General features: G+C 36.8%; 1 protein-coding gene across 1 annotated transcript in view; it reads left to right on the forward strand.

Moving 5' to 3' along the window:
• LOC148941013 (uncharacterized) overlaps positions 1–16,466 on the forward strand; it is a 157,765-nt gene that overhangs the window by 80,798 nt on the left and 60,501 nt on the right. Inside the window, exons 8-9 of the mRNA XM_089105142.1 lie at positions 3,194–3,276; positions 10,207–10,323. Of these exons, the coding sequence (XP_088961268.1) occupies positions 3,194–3,276; positions 10,207–10,323 (200 nt within the window). The remainder of the gene's footprint in view (positions 1–3,193; positions 3,277–10,206; positions 10,324–16,466) is intronic.

Below are 16,466 nucleotides of genomic sequence, written 5' to 3' on the forward strand. Positions count from 1 at the left end.
GGTATCATTTTTTTCCACGATAACGCCCGTCATCACTCTGCTCGCAGAACAACAGCCCTTCTTGAGTCCTTCAAGTGGGACGTTTTCAACCATCCACCTTACAGCCCAGATCTGGCGCCAAGCGATTATCACCTCTTCATGCATATGAAGAAATGGCTCGGGTCCCATCGGTTTGATGACGACGAAGAGCTCAAAGATGCGGTCACAGGCTGGCTCAAGGCACAAGCGGGTGATTTTTATGCAGAAGCAATTTCAAAGCTTGTGAAGAGATACGATAAGTGCCTCAATCTTTATGGAAACTATGTCGAAAAATAGGGCAAAGATGTAGTTGTAAGATGTATATATTAAAATATTTTTACTTAACTTGGTGTATTTTTTTCAATCAACCGGAGGTTAGTTTCTGAATTGCCCTTAGAGCAAATGGATTGCGCCACTTGTTTTCTGTGAATTTGATGGAGCCCCATATACATTATTAATGAAACTGGTCAAGACAAAAAAATGTGGATTAAGTGCCCCTAGAGACTGTAAGAAGCTACAAATCCGTCGTTTCAGATACAGTACGACAAATGCCAATACTTTCTAGTTTCTGTGTGATTCCTTTCATATTTATCCTAATTGTAAAGTTAGAATTCCAGAATTTTTTCCAGTTTAGAACTCCGCTTTATAGTATTTTCTATGATTTAAAAAAACTACATGTTTTAATATCCGTCACATAAAGCTTTCATATATCAAGATGGCATTGCCAGTTCACTGGCCCCTCAAATTTTCTTAGAATATTTATGTACATTTTTTTTGTGATTCCTTTCATATTTATCCTTATTGTAAAGTTAGAATTTCACGATTTTTTTTCAGTTTAAAAATCAGCTTTATAGCATTTTCTATGATTTAAAAAAACTACATGTTTTAATTTCCGTCACATAAAGCTTTCATATATCAAGATGACATTGCCAGTTTACTGGCCCCTCAAATTTTCTTAGAATATTTATCTATATTTTTTTGTGATTCCTTTCATATTTATCCTAATTGTAAAGTTAGAATTTCACGATTTTTTCCAGTTTAAAACTCCGCTTTATAGCATTTTCTATGATTAAAAAAAACTACATGTTTTAATATCCGTCACATAAAGCTTTCATATATCAAGATGACATTGCCAGGTCACTGGCCCCTCAAATTTTCTTAGAATATTTATCTATATTTTTTCGATAAGTTTAGTCGTCCTAATCTTTGAGACTGATAATGATCTCCTTATTTATAAAAGATCAAACTGTTACCAAAGTGTAGATCAAACTCTGTTGGATAATTGCTTTTGGTTGACTTGGTCAAACACAATCTAGCTAGTGCGTCAAATGCTATATTTTCATTAATCTATTTGAATGTTTTTCAATTTATCACTGGATTTTCAGTTTATCACTGTCTGTAAAAATCTACCAGAAGTGGTCTATGTAGAGGATGTGAAGGGGAGCAAAAATTTTGTGCAGCGTTGCCAGATAATGGCAATTCAAACAAAGCTTTGGGGATAACAAGTGTCAGACATTGTAGTTCAGGAATCATGTCCGAAGTTTAGGTGAGGTTTGAACTATAATCAGTATAAAAGACATTGAGGTAAAACGAAAAAATAGTAAAAACAAAGAAAAACGAGGATTATACAAGCCAGTGAAAAATGTAGACTAAAATGCAATTATTTCGTTCAAGACTCCCTCTTGACCGTCCTCAGTACATAATAATAACATAAAATTATTAGTAAAAATCCAACGATACTATAAAAAAAAATCAAACCTTAAAGCAAAATACAACTAAAATTAGACGACCCTTTCCATGTAATGGTTAAATGTGCTTGCACCGTACATAAATGGGGTTTAAATAGGTTTCCCCAGTTTCTCAATTGAGAGCTACCTTTCGGTGAATGTACTTTTTTTTATCTCAACTGCCTCCCTGAAAATTTGGATGAGACCTCCATTATTGCCCCTGTTAAAGGTCTCATCCAAGTTTTCAGGGAGGCAGTTGAGATAAAAAAAGGAACATTCACCGAAAGGTAGCTCTCAATAGAGAAACTGGAGAAACCTATTTAAACCCGTTTATAATGAACTAATTAACTCTGATCGTTTTTACTTAAATAAAAAAAAATCACATTTTACAGCCTAACCTAATCTGTGATGAAGTTTTACCTGGGAAGCGTTTAGCTTTGAAAAATGCTCTGAATAAATAAAAAAATTGAATTCCCATTCAATACTGCATTTTTAATTCAGTTACCCTTTCACAGTTACATGGATAGGGTCGTCAAATTTTAGTTGTGTTTTGTTTTAAGGTTTGAAATTTTTATAGTATCCTTAGATTTTTATTAGGAATTTTGTACGTTATTATCGTGCACTGAGGACGGTTAAGCGGAGGTCTTTACCAAAATATTTGCATTTTAGTTTATATTTTTCACTGGTTTCTATAATCCTTGTTTTTCTCATTTTTACTAGTTTTTCGTTTTATCATGATTAGCCAGTGGGGTCTCAGAAATTATTCAAGACATTGAGGCCAGAGAGAACGCAAAACATATGACACGAGTCCTGAGCTTCAAACATATAAAATACTGAAATAAGAAGATTAGGCAATGAAACCTTTCAATAAATTTGATTGAGCACTGTATGATATGACAAATCGAATAAATGTCTTGAAAACATTGTAAGCTTTGGTGAATTTACCATCAAAGTTTTCAAGGAACAGCAAAGACAATATCTTTTATTTTGTTTGTCTCAACTTTTTTAATTTCTAGATCTTCAGGTTTCTGGCTGTATACTCAGTGGTTCATCTGCTGTTCCAAAGTTCGGTAAAGATACTAGTCAGTCTTTTACTAATTTTTTCTAACTCTAAGGCTTTCCTACTTTTAATGTTTTATTTTGAAGGCACTTTAAGTATCTTTCAAAATCCTCCAGCTGTTGCTGATTGAATCCTTTAAAGTCATAACCGTCTTCAGTTTAATCTTTAAGAATTAGGCCTACATATTATTGAATGTAATGCAGCCTCATTTTCAGTAAAATTCTTATGCAATTTGACTTCTAGGAAATAAAGTCTCGAGTTTCAGAAGACTCATGACAAGTTTTGGGATAGCTCTGAACCCTTCTTTTATATCTGTCAATTACGTAAATGGTTAATTATTTTTTTTTAGTATAGCCCTTTTACTATCAACAGATTGTTTTATTTTTAGTTGCAATATGGATAAATATAATGAAGATCTTATTCAAGATGATGTTTTCTTAATTAATGATGATGAGCCTAGTACATCAAAAGGTAAATTTTCAGACAAGATAAAGTTCAGATAAGGTAAATTTTCAAAAGGTGAGTTTTTGAATTAAATTTAAAGGAAATTTAATTCAATTAAGTTAAATGAATTCACCATACTTTGTTACGTTCAATAGAATAACAAACAAGGATCATTTTTTCTAAGGAAAAATAGAGGAACAAAAAACTCAGAATGAAGCGAAAAACAATTTACATGAGGAAAGCTGGTTCTCCAGCAGCCTACACTATTTACGCTAAGATATTGAAAATCTTAGAATTTTTGTCAATGAAAGTTCTTCGGCATTTTTACAGAGTAAGGAATAATTTTTCCTGTCAGTTTTTGTTCTTTGTCTGGAAATCATTAGTGTTTGTAAGGGTGTTCCCCAAAGAGCTATTTTATCATAGGTAGCGCACTAGCGCTGCCTAAGCAAGAACGATGTGGGCATAATGTGTTTTTGGTTTGTTTGTTTTTTTCTCCATACCCGGGCACTTCGTATCGAAGGAGTTGTCGTATAAACTTCGAAAAGGGCTCATTCGATTGGAAATTGGAGTGGCTAGTGCCCTTTTTAATAGTCAAAAGTGATTGGAGGGCAACTAACCCCCCTCTCACGCCCATCATTCCCCCAAATACATCCAATCAAAATTTTGAGATAGCTATTTTGTTCACCGTAGTTGATTTTCAGATAGAAAATATGTTTTGAGGAGGAAACTCCCCCAAAACCCTCAGGGCAAGGGTTTTAAGTAATGCCCTGGGGGCATATAAGATTTTTACAGATGGTGTTGTCGTAGAAACTTCAAAACAGGCTCATTCAATTGGAAATTCAAAGGGCTAGTACCCTTTATAATAGTCCAAAGTGATTGGAGGGCAACTAGACCCCCCCCCCCACGCCCATCATTCCCCCAAACTCATCAAATTAAAATTTTGAGATAGCCATTTTGTTCAGCGTGGTTGATTTCGAGATAAAAAAATATGTTTTTGAGGAGGACATTCCCCACAGCCCTCAGGGCAAGGGTTTTAAGTTATGCCCTGGGTGCATATAAGGTTTTCATTGAAATCTTTGTCGTAGAAACTTGAAAAAGGGCTCATTCAATTCGAAATTCAAAGGGCTATTACCCTTTTCAATAGTCGAGAGTGATTTGAGGACAACTAACCCGCCTCTGACGCCCACCTTTTCCCCAAACACATCCAGTCAAAATTTTTAGATAGCCATTTTATTCAACGTAGTTGAAAGCTTTGGAAATTAGGTCTTTAAGGATGACAGCCCCTCCCCTCACAGCCCTCAGGACAAGGGTTGTAAGTTATGCCCTATAAAGTTATGCATATAAAGTTTTTATTGAAAGCGTCGTCGTAAAAACTTCAAAAGGTTCTCATTCAATTGGAAATTGAAAGAGCTAGTGCCTTTTTTAATAGCTGAAAGTGATTGGATAGTAACTAACGCCCCTCTTACGCCCACCATTTTCCCAAAAACATCGAATTAAAATTTTGAGATATCCATTTTGTTCAACGTAGTTAAAATTTTTAGAAATGAGGTAATTGAGAATGACAACCCCCTCAGAACCCTTAAGGCAAGGGTTTTAAGTTTTACCCCGGCGGTATATAAGGTTCTCATTGAAATCTTTGTCGTAGAAACTTGAAAAAGGGCTCATTCGATTTGAAATTCAAAGGGCTAGTACCCTTTTTAATAGTCGAGAGTGATTTGAGGGCAACTAACCCACCTCTCACGCCCACCATTTTCCAAAACACATCCAATTTGAGACGTCCATTTGGTTCAACGTAGTAGAACTGTCTGGGAATTAGGTCTTTTAGGATGGTGATGCCATCAGAGCTCTAAGTGCAAGGGTTGTAAGTTTTTCTCCGTGGGCATATAACGTATCTGCATACATTTGCTGTATAAATCCTAGGTAGTACGATCGAGCTGCCTAAGTAAAGAACGGGGACACTCGAGAACGAGACAATAAACGGGGACTAAGTAAAGAGGAGGACACTCCCCCACAGTCCTCAGGGCAAGGGTTTTAAGTTATGCCCTAGGGGCATATAAAAACGATGTTGGCACAACGTATTATTTATTAATTTTTTTTCCTTTAGAGCAGGGCACTTCGTATCGAAGAAGTTGTCGTAGAAACTTCGAAAAGCGCTCATTCAATTGAAAATTGGAGTGGCTTGTGCCCTTTTTAATAGTCAAAAGTGATTGGATGTTAATTAACACCACTTCCACGCCCACCATTTCCCGAAACACCTCCAATCAAAATTTTGAGATTGCCGTTTTGTTCAGCGTAGTTGACTTCCAGATAGATATTATGTTTTTGAGGACAGTCTCCCTTAGGGCAAGCCCTTAGGGCAAGGGTTGTAAGTTCTGCCCTAGGGGCATATAAGGTTTTTATAGAAAGTTTTGTCGTAGAAACCTTAAAAAAGCTCATTCGATTAGAAATTCATAGGGCTAGTGCCCTTTTAAATAGTCGAAAGTGATTAGAGGGCAACTAACCTGCGTCTCACGCCCACCTTTCCCCCAAACACATCTAATAAAAACTTTGAGAAAGTAATTTTATTCAACTTAGTTTTAAGGTCTGGAAATTAGGTCTTCGAGGATGACAACCTCCCCCCCTCCACAGCCCTCAGGGCGAGGGTTGTTAATTATGCCCAGGGGGCATATATTGTTTTTATATAATGTGTTGTCGTAGAAACTTCAAAAAGGGCTCATATCGATTGGAAATTGAAATGTTTAGTGCCCTTTTTAATAGTCAAAGTGATTGGAAAGCAACTAAAGCCCCTTACACACCCACCATTTCCCCAAACACATCCAATAAAGATTTGGAGATAGCCATTTCGTTCCACGCAGTTCAAAGTTCAGGAAATTATACCTTTGAGCAGGACACTCCTCACACAGTCTTCAGGACAAGGCTTGTAAGTTATGCCCTATATATAAAGTTTTTATTGAAAACAATTTTGAATAAAGTACAAAATTATATTCTAGCTTTTAGAAAGCATAGGGTTTAGAATCCTACTCAGATTACTCAGATCAGACTTTTTTACAAAATAAGTTTTTCAAAGAAAAGTAAAGTTTTTCAAAGGCACTTCATATGGAAGTGGTCGTCGTAGAAACTTCAAAAGGGGCTCATTCGACTGGAAATTGAGAGTTCTAGTGCCCTTTTTATTAGTCGAAAATGATTTGAGGGCAACTAGTCCCCCCAACGCCAATCTTTCCCCAGAACACATCCAATCAAAATTTTGATATAGGCATTTTGTTCAGCGTAGTTGATTTTCAGATAGAAAATATATTTTTGAGGAGGACACTCCCCCCCCCCAACCCAAAGAGCAATGGTTTTAAGTTATGCCCTGGGGGCATATAAGGTTTTATAGAAGGCCCTGTCGTAGAATCTTCAAAAATGCTCATTCGATTGGAAATTCAAAGAGCTAGTGCCCATTTTAATAGTCAAAAGTGATTGGGGGGCAACAAGCCCCCCCCCGCCCATCATTCCCCCAAACGCATCCAATCAAAATTTTGAGATAGCCATTTTGTTCAGCGTAGTTGATTTTTGAATAGAAATTTTTTTTTGAGGAGGAAACTCCCCCATAACCCTCAGGACAAGGATTTGAGGTTATTCCCTGGGGGCATATAAGATTTTTATACCTGGCGTTGTCGTAGAAACTTTAAAAAAGGCTCATTCGATTTGAAATTATATGTTTTATATGTTAATAGAAAATATGTTTTTGGGAGGACACTCCCCCATAGCCCTCAGGGCAAGGGTTTTAAGTTATGCCCTGGGGTCATATAAGGTTTTTAAAGAAGGTGTAGTCGTAGAAACTTCAAAAAAAGCTCATTCGATTGTAAATTCAAAGGACTAGTGCCCATTTTAATAGTCGAAAGTGATTGGAGGGCAACTAGCCCCCCCCCCCCTACGCCCATCATTCCCCCAAACACATCCAATAGAAATTTTGAGATAGCCATTTTGTTCAACGTAGTTGATTCCCAGATAGAAAATATGTTTTTGAGGACGACACTCCCCCACAATGCTCGGGGTAAGGGTTCTAAGTTATGCCCTGAGGGCATATAAGAGCAATGTTGGCACAATGTACAGTTTATTGTTTTTTTTCCTTTAGAGCAGGGCACTTCATATGGAAAGGGTCGTCGCAGAAACTTCAAAAGGGGCTCATTCGAATGGAAATTGAGAGTTCTAGTGCCTTTTTGAACAGTCAAAAATGATTGGAGGGCAACTACCCCCCCCCCCCGGCCCATCATTCTCCCAAACACATCCAATCAAAATTTTGAGATAGCCATTTTGTTGCAATCAGATAGAAAATATGTTTTTGAGGAGGACACTCCCCCACAACCCTCAGGGCAAGGGTTTTAAGTTATGCCCTGTTGGCATATAAGGTTTTTATAGAAAGTATTATCGTAGAAACTTCAAAAATTGTTCGTTCGATTGGAAATTGAAATGGCTAGTGCTCTTTTTAGTAGTCGAAAGTGATTGGAAAGCAACTAACACCCTTTCCACTCCCACCCTTTCCCCAAAGACATCCAATAAAGATTTTGAGATAGTCATTTTGTACCACGTAGTTCAAAGTTCAGGAAATTATACCTTTGAGCAGGACACTCCCTCCCCAGTCTTCAGGGCAAGGGTTATCAGTTATGCCCTGGGGGCATATAAGGTTTTTATTGAAATGTTTGTCTTAGAAACTTGAAAAAGGGCTCATTCGATTGGAAATACAAAGGGCTAGTGCTCTTTTTGATAGTCGAAAGTGATTTGAGGGCAACTAACCCCCCTCTCACGCCCATATTTTCTCCAAACACATCCAATCAATATTTTAGATAGCCATTTTATTCAACGTAGTTGAAAGTTTTCTAAATTAGGTCTTTAAGGATGACAACCCCTCCCCTATGCCTTCCCAAGGCCAAAACAAAATTTGCACTTTACTGAAAAATACAAATGAATGTGCATTGTCAGTTTAATATACATATACTGAAATTAAATAATTAAAATTTTAATATTATTCGATTTATTAAAGTTATAAAAGTAAAAACATTTATATTTTTTCATTAAATTGCAAATTTTGGTAAAGTGCAAATTTTGTTCTGGCCTTGGGAAGGCATAGGGGTTTTGCGCCCAACTTATGTTAATTTCTGCTCGTTTTGAGTTTGACTCGGTTAATTATTGTAATTTCTGTTTGTTTTGGGTTTCATTTATTTATCGATGCGGATTCGTGGTCGTTTCACACTTGGTAGATTATTTGATTTTATTTTTGCTCATTTTTTGTTAAACGGAGTTCTTTACTTTTCTTTGAAAAACTTATTTTGTGGAAAAAGTTTTTTAATTAATTACCTACAATATTTAATTCTATTGTGTAAAGGGCTGGACACAAGTTGCTTTTTTTGAACGAATTTACTAAATCAATGCCGATTCGTAAAGAAAATGATGCTAACTTGAACTTAACATTTGTTTAGTGCTCGGCGCCGTTTTACAACAACGGCAGAGTATTTTACTGTGATCATAAAAACAAAGAAATCCTTAATCTTTTTTTCTCTTCAGCAGAAAATTCAAAAGGACTAAATAATAATAATAATAATAATAATGATAATAATAATAATAATTTAATATAATTTACACCTTATGTTAGCTTATATTCTCTTATATTAGCTAAACTTGTATTAGAAACCTTCTCTTTTTTTTATAAGGAGTACAGTAAAATTTAATAATAAAAGAACGAATTAGAAAGTTGAGATCAAGCGTACAACTATTGATAACTTGCAGTTGACAATTGGTGTTCATGATGTTTGATTTTGAAAATCACGCACAAAGGGTGTTGGTTTTGTACTGCAATAGTTTGGCCACTGAGCTGCTGAATTCACTGCTTTGTCACAATAATTTCAATGATTGTAATTTAACCTCTAAACGGAAGTATGACTAGTGTTGTGCACTTTCCTTGTCTTAAAATTTCAAATAGTTCTCATTACATTATCCAAAAGATTGGAAAAGTACTTATCTGTCAGGTTTTATTGAAAGCGTTGAAAAATTCCAGGAGGAGGAAGATTTACTCCAATCAAAGGAAATATTAAAGAATGGATATTTACAGATCAATTCTTTGTATGGAAGTAGAAAAAAGTTGAAAGATTGAATTTTCTGCTGCTTTATCTAGTTTTTCTGTTTTGTGTTTTCTTATCCTGGAAAATTATGACTTTTCTCTGGAGAATTTTCAGGTGCCTTTTTTCTTTTTTCTTTTTTTCCTTCTTTTGTCTCTCAGAAGAGAAGAAAAGACATCTGAAAATTCAACAAATAGTGACTAGTTTGGTTTATTGGTGGTTTTTTGGGTGGTTATTTCTGAAAAAACTTAGACATATTTTAAAAACAGCATCCACCAGCTCTTCACTAGAAGAAAAACTGCAGAGACAAATGTAAAAAGAAACAGAGGAAAAGGTACCTAAAGATGCTCCAGAGTATTAGAATAAGGACGCATAAGGACAAGAAAAATTCACTTTCAATTTTTCCGATGTGATCAGTGCCCTGCTTCACCAGAAAGCTTGAATTGTAAAATTGTAAACTAGGAAACAAAATTGTGACTTAAATTATTCACTTGCCTTAACGTATATTCAGTACTACCAGCACTTATGCAATAGGTTTCTCTTCTTCACATACTTTTTTTTGTACAAATCGTAAAGAACAAAGATTGTATTACACCAATATGGGATAGTCTTAAACAACAAAGAAAGTTAAATCTGAAGATTTTCCACAATCTCACCTCGAAGATCAGGGAGGTAAAATCACATCCATTTTGTTTTTTGTACGATTGGTGCCTTGTTTCTTTAGAGTAATTTCAACTACAATAATACAAACCTTGAAATAAGAGTATAATTAAAGCTCTGAACATACCTTGTTGTATAATTATATCTGCACAACTTTTTCAATAATTTATTAATCATTTAATAGAAAATCTATGTTTATTAGGAAAGAAGAAAATTCCACCTAAGAAGCCTCCAAGGCCAAGTTTATTGAAGAATGAACCTCCAAAGAAAATGGTATCAAAAAACTGTGCAGTGTCTCACAATGAAGAAACCTTACAAGGTAAACTAACTGGACTTACTTTTGTTGTTGTTTTAAATTAATCGGTAATCCATTGGAAATTATTTTATAGCTAATTAATTAGATTGATAGAAATTGGCAATCAATTACATGAGTCCTGGTGTTGCTGTGTCAACCTAGAAGAATAAAAGAGCATATTAGCTCACTGGAAGGTATATTGCCCTTTGAAAAAGAGAGAACGAGTATAGAATGCATCGTTGTATTATGGGTGTCATGCCCTCTTGGAACTGTGGACTCTCTACTGCTCATTAAAATGTATCATTGTATTATGAAAGGGTACCATGCCCTGTTAGAAGTGTAACCCTCTTTACTACTGAATATATGCCCACACTTCTGTTATATATATTACAAGGCTCTAAAATACCCTTTTGAATATATTTAAAAAAGAGTCTTGCGAAATTTACCGAAGGGGATTTTGTTCTGGCCATTTGGTTATAAAGGCATCGGTCCAGGCCAATAATTCCTCAGAGGCTTCTTCTGGGGTTGCTGGTCCTCCCCCTATAAATTGCGCCATGAGCCGCTCAATTTCAGCTTAGATAAAAAAAAACATAGGTATGAATGGAACTAGCAGGAGATCTCTAAATTCTTTAAGCCATATTCTTAGCTATAAAATGAATGTCCCCGTTATTAGAAACCCTGAAATAAGCCCTTTTAATGTCTCTGAGTGATTATTAATAGCTTTATTAGGTTGAAACAGGATGAAAAACAGTGTTATTTACTGATTTCTGAGGGGGACCGAGTGTCCTGAAACCTAATGGGGTGTAAATAAGATGAAATGTCAAAAGTAACCACTTGAACGAGAGAACAAAGTGTCATTACCTCTGAGGGAGTACTGATTACTACCCAAAAACTAACGAGTTAGCACTTATTAGCTTAAAAATACCTTTCAAAGCTTGAAAATGGTAAAAAACAGCCTTATTTCTGAGGGGCAGAGTCCTTTAAAACAAGGGGTGGGGGGGAACCTTCAAAATTATAAGGAAAACCCATACATATAAAACGAGTAAGCACTTATTAGTGCAAACGTTCTCTTACAAAGCCTGAAAAATGATGAAAATTCCCTTCATGTGCTGAAAGAGGCGAGGAAAATGCATTTACTAGACGGAGAATATAAGGTGATAGGAAAATAGTGAAAAAATAAGTAGACAATTAAAGATTAGAAAATAAGAAAAAAAGTCTGATTTTGTTATTTCTGTGGGGGACCTTGTCTCTTGAAACCTAATGGGGGATAAATAAGCTGAAAAGTCAAAAGCAGGCACTTGCAATCTTGCAAGTGCCTGCTTGCAAGTGCTTGCAAGGCCAACGAAAACTTGAGCATGGTCCATTTGGGTGCATAAACTTAGCTTCAACTTCGCCACTCTCCTCATCAATGCTTACAACACACCCCACCCACCAATCAGAGCCATACACACAGGCTACGTAGTCTCCCGAGTCCAGATCGGTTAAAAGGACGTTCTCGAAATCTAACCGCAACACAATAAATTCTTGTCTTGGCAAGATAGTACCCAAATCCGATAAAACGCAAGCACTGATATTATTTTTGCCTTTGGGCCTAAAACTGTGAAATTACTGAGTTCCAGGAATAGTAATAGCTATCTCAAAGCGGTCTTCGAGGCAACTTTCAAAGTTTTCATTAACGTTATTTGACGAAACCCAAAATACTGTAATGTTGGGTAGGGACTTATCTGCCCACTCATAAAGATCGTGTGCCGTAAGTATCTGATTGTCAAATGGCCTTTGCAAGCTGGCGCGAGCTACTAGTCTTTTCACAGTACCGCCAATCCCATCACACGCATTCTTTCCATGACACGAAGCAAAGAAATTCCACTCAGTATCTAACCCAAAGTCACTGAAATGGCAGCTCAAATTTGCAAAGTTTTTTCTGTTTTTGTACTGGGATCCTGCACCGTCACTGAAATAATATATTTTGCAAAGGCCGGGAATCATAGCCTTAACGTGAAGCAATACGACTTTCAAAAAAGCGTGAACTGCAGCAGTGTTATGGTCCATGTGGTCGCTGATAACACACAAACTGTTGCTGAACAGGCTATCACCCCTACGCCAATATACCACAAACGGATGTAATGTTGCCTGAGAATTTTCCCAGTGAAAACCCTGAACTGCGTCTTCGACCAAAAAGGAAAAATTTTCTGCAAAGTCTAAAAGCAGGAGGACCTCATTGGAGCAGAGATTCTGCTTTAGTTGGTCTATTTAATTTTGCTGACGGACTGAAATGAAATGGTGTACTGTAAGGTTCCGGATTGACTCGACGAAATTCGGTATGAACACATCTATCGTTTCTTCTACTTGTCTAAGAACTGTTCGGTCCACATGTACCCACTCTTTATAGGTCACTGAATCAGATTCAGCTAGTTCCTCCCAGAGAAAACTCTCCAAATCGTTTTTTTTATCAACACAGACAGTGCACTTGTGTAGCATGCGCATTTCATTTCTGATAGAGCATTCAACTTTGGACATCAAATCCTCGAACGAAATCCTTATATCAGCGCCTAATGATTTAAGCTTAGCATTTTGGTGATACAGACAAACACATACCGAATGAACCCCACTTGAGCCAGCTGTAACACACCAGGGTGGCTTAAGCTCAGCAAATTTGCTGCGTCCGATTTTGAAATCCGGCTTGTCCTCATTGTCCTTCTTAAATAACTCGTAAAGTTCAGAAATATTGGCCAGCAGTAATTTCTTTTGTTTTTGTTCCCTTTTGCCATCAATTTTTACGGAGACGAAATCTTTCTTGCCTGGAAGCTGTCGGCTGTTGATGTCAGATTCATAAAAGTCCAGAACAGCCTGAACTACATGTGGCTTAAGAACATTAGGTGGCTTTTTTGAGGTCAAAAGAGGCAATATTCCTCCCTCCTTTCTGATATTCCTAGCTTTTCTAACAAGGTATTCCGATACTTCGAAAAAATCAGATACTTTTTGCCGGGGCCATGTCGGAGGCACTAGAGTGAGAAGACTAAGTTTCCTAGATAATGTATCCGAGGTTTCAAGTTTGGTTTTCAGGGAAATACAGAAATCCTTTGTTTCTGTGTCGTTCATCAGAAAGAGGACAGATTCTTCAGCAGACTCCATAGAATTCTGAACCAATGACAAAGCTATGCATTTGCGCTTCAGCACAGGAGAGGAAGTAGCACTGGTTGGAACACTCAAAGCGACATTAATGATTTTGGAAACGGATTCTGCAACCGTTTCGGACTTCCGTTTAACGTAGTCTTTTTTTTGTCCAACAGATAGTTTTAAGGAATACGGCTTGAGCGGCGAGGTCCCAATATTTTCAAATAAACTTGAAACAACTGTAGCTGCGTTCGCTGCAGATTGTCTTGAGGAACAATCAGGCTGGGAATTGTATGAGAAAGATCCGTCGTTAGAAACTTGGGGGATATTAACAATGTCATCATCGGACTCTTCGTAGGCACGATCGTCAATTTCGGTGCGGCATTCAGCACACACCTTGTAACCGGGAATAAGTTTGAAACGAGACAAGGTTCTAGCGTTTTCTAGTGTTAAAGCTCTTGTTCCTTTCGGAGGACAAGAGGTGTGCAACTCAAATGGATCACAGCAGATTCTCGGAACAGCCTTAGCAAACTGATGAAGGTAGAATTGCTCATGATGAAAGCAAATACGCTCTATGGAGCTAATAAATGTTCTCAATAAAATTGTCTCGCGACTCTGATCTGAAAGTTCGGTAAATTTTCTAAGTCCTTCTTTGCGAAAAAATGTTTTCTTGTGACACTCGCTATTTAAATGAAGTCCAACACAACATTTTCAAGAGCTATTTTTTCTAATTCCGACATCTAACAATCCTCATAGTACGGTATGAATTATACTTCATTCACGGTCAATAGCAATTATTCGACTGTGAGTGAAATATCTGAACTTCAAATAATTCGATGACGCATCCCACTAACTTACTCTGGAGAAAGGAATCGGTCAATTTGTGTGATTTTGATATTTGAATAAACTGCTTGGCAACAAAGAATTTAAACTTGCAGCAGTTCATTCCGCATGCATTTTGTTAACTTGAAAAACGGTCCAACTTCAATCTTCATTTAAAAATCAGGATCGAATTTCGCCATCGAGGTTTGTATGGTTTCAAGTAGGTCATGATTGGTAGTTTAGGACCTAATAAGTAGTTTTCCTGGATCGTGTTGCCTACAGAGCTTTTTTTGGGGATGAAAAGTAACAATTTTCCCAATTTGTCAAAATTCTATAAAAATATCTCCGAAACTAAAAGCGATAGGACAAAATGCAAAACTTCCCTTTGTACCTGGTGACAAGAGGACAAGAATAAAAAAACAATGGTATCCTAGCTCTTACCGTTAAGAATTTACAGATTTTTGAAGTTCTGCTTTTTCGCACAAGGGTTTAAAAACTTTGGTTGGCCGTCAGTTCTTCCGTCGTTATCGGATTGCCTCAATTTTTTCTATCCAATCTCTCCTGGCTGTGTAGATAATTGGATAAATAATTAGAAAAAAAATACCAACTTTTTGGATTTTTTTTTTTTCAAAAAACCTTGTTTTTTGCGAATTTTAAAACTTTGGAAATTTTTTCCCGAAAAACTAGCTTTCAAAAAAAAAAAAAAATCCTGTGTGTACTATCAATGAAGGGAACAGCTGAGAATTTTTTCAGCAAAATTGGAATTTCACGTGCAGTCACGATTGGATGATTTGGCGTGGATTGACCCAAGAGCGAAACAAAGTGTCATTATCTCTGAGAAAGTACTGATGACTCTCTCCGAAAACTAGTAAGAACTAGTAAGAACGGAAACTAGTAAGAAACCGAAAACTAATAATAGTAAGCACTTCTTAGCTTTGAAATTATCTTTATATTAGAGTGAAAAGTTGATAATACAACCTTATTTAGAATCTTTTAAACCTTTTAATTGGAGACGTTACTTTTAATTAGAGACGTAGCGATCTATCATTCAACGAGTGAACTTGTTTGTTTAGTTATACCGGTGTTATACCAGTCTCTGTCATTTGGATACTTCTTGGATACTTGCCAGTAAGTCTGTATTTGATGAAATTCTAAATGAAAGCATAAATCTCACCTGAGAGCAGATTTTATAGCTATAGAAATATGTCGTTAGTCAGCCAGAAAACGTTTGATGATGGAATGAAGGCACTGTGAAAGAAACTGGATCTCATAATTAACCAACAAAAAGAGTTTGCTGTTACACTGTCGTCGACTTCGGATGAGGTTCAGACTTTGAAAAATGAATTGAAGTCTCGTGATGCGAAGATTGCTAGGCTAGAAAGCCAGCTTGAGGAGCAAAAGTCAAAGTGTGATACAATCCAAACAAAACTGCTGGAAATCGAAGTAAAAGACCGGAAACTCAACTTAATCATCTTCGGATTACCGAAAGAAAAAAACAAACAGACAGTTCTCGCGAATGTGTCTACGTTACTGACAGCAAAAATGGAAATCACGGATAAAATCCAAATATCACAGTGCTACCTGGTGCCTCAGAAGTCAAATGTGTCTAGCCGTAAGCCGATCGCCCCTCTAGTTTTCGTAACAGTGTCGTCAGAAAAAGATATTCAATCAATCTTCAGTTCGATATCGAAGCTGAAAGGAACTGGGGTCCGGATTCGCACGGACTTGCCGCCCAAAATAAATTCTGTTTGAAACGAGTTACAGTCTAAGGGTAAGGAGCTGCGAGAGAATGGATCCGCACAACTCACACGAGTGAAACAAAAAGGGGCCAAACTCTGGCTAGAGTATAAATCGGATTCTGAGTCGCAGTGGGCAAAAGCGTAAGAAATACTAAAGGCGACTAGTAAATAGATATTAGATCAATCCCGCTCTAGATTGATAATTGTTTCGTTTTTGTGTTTGAGAAATGTTGATTTTTTATTTTTATGTGTTATTTAGGCTTGCTCGGTTCAAGTTTCTTTTGATTATTTCTACCCCAGTTATTTTTGTTCTACTTATACCTTCTTAACTTAGGTCTTCTCGAAGGATGATAAGCATAATAGGTTTTCATGACTCGGCAGCAGTACGGGCTCCTTGTCACGCGGGCTTACTGGCGCGGGGTGGGATCTTTCGAATATTATTTAGTTGATTTTAAAGTTTGAGGGTGCGGGGGGACCGATAGACTGGTGGCT

Source organism: Artemia sp. Qi Xiang Cuo, chromosome 19, assembly GCF_049724085.1.
Source record: "Artemia sp. Qi Xiang Cuo chromosome 19, ASM4972408v1, whole genome shotgun sequence".
Classification (NCBI taxonomy): domain Eukaryota; kingdom Metazoa; phylum Arthropoda; class Branchiopoda; order Anostraca; family Artemiidae; genus Artemia; species Artemia sp. Qi Xiang Cuo.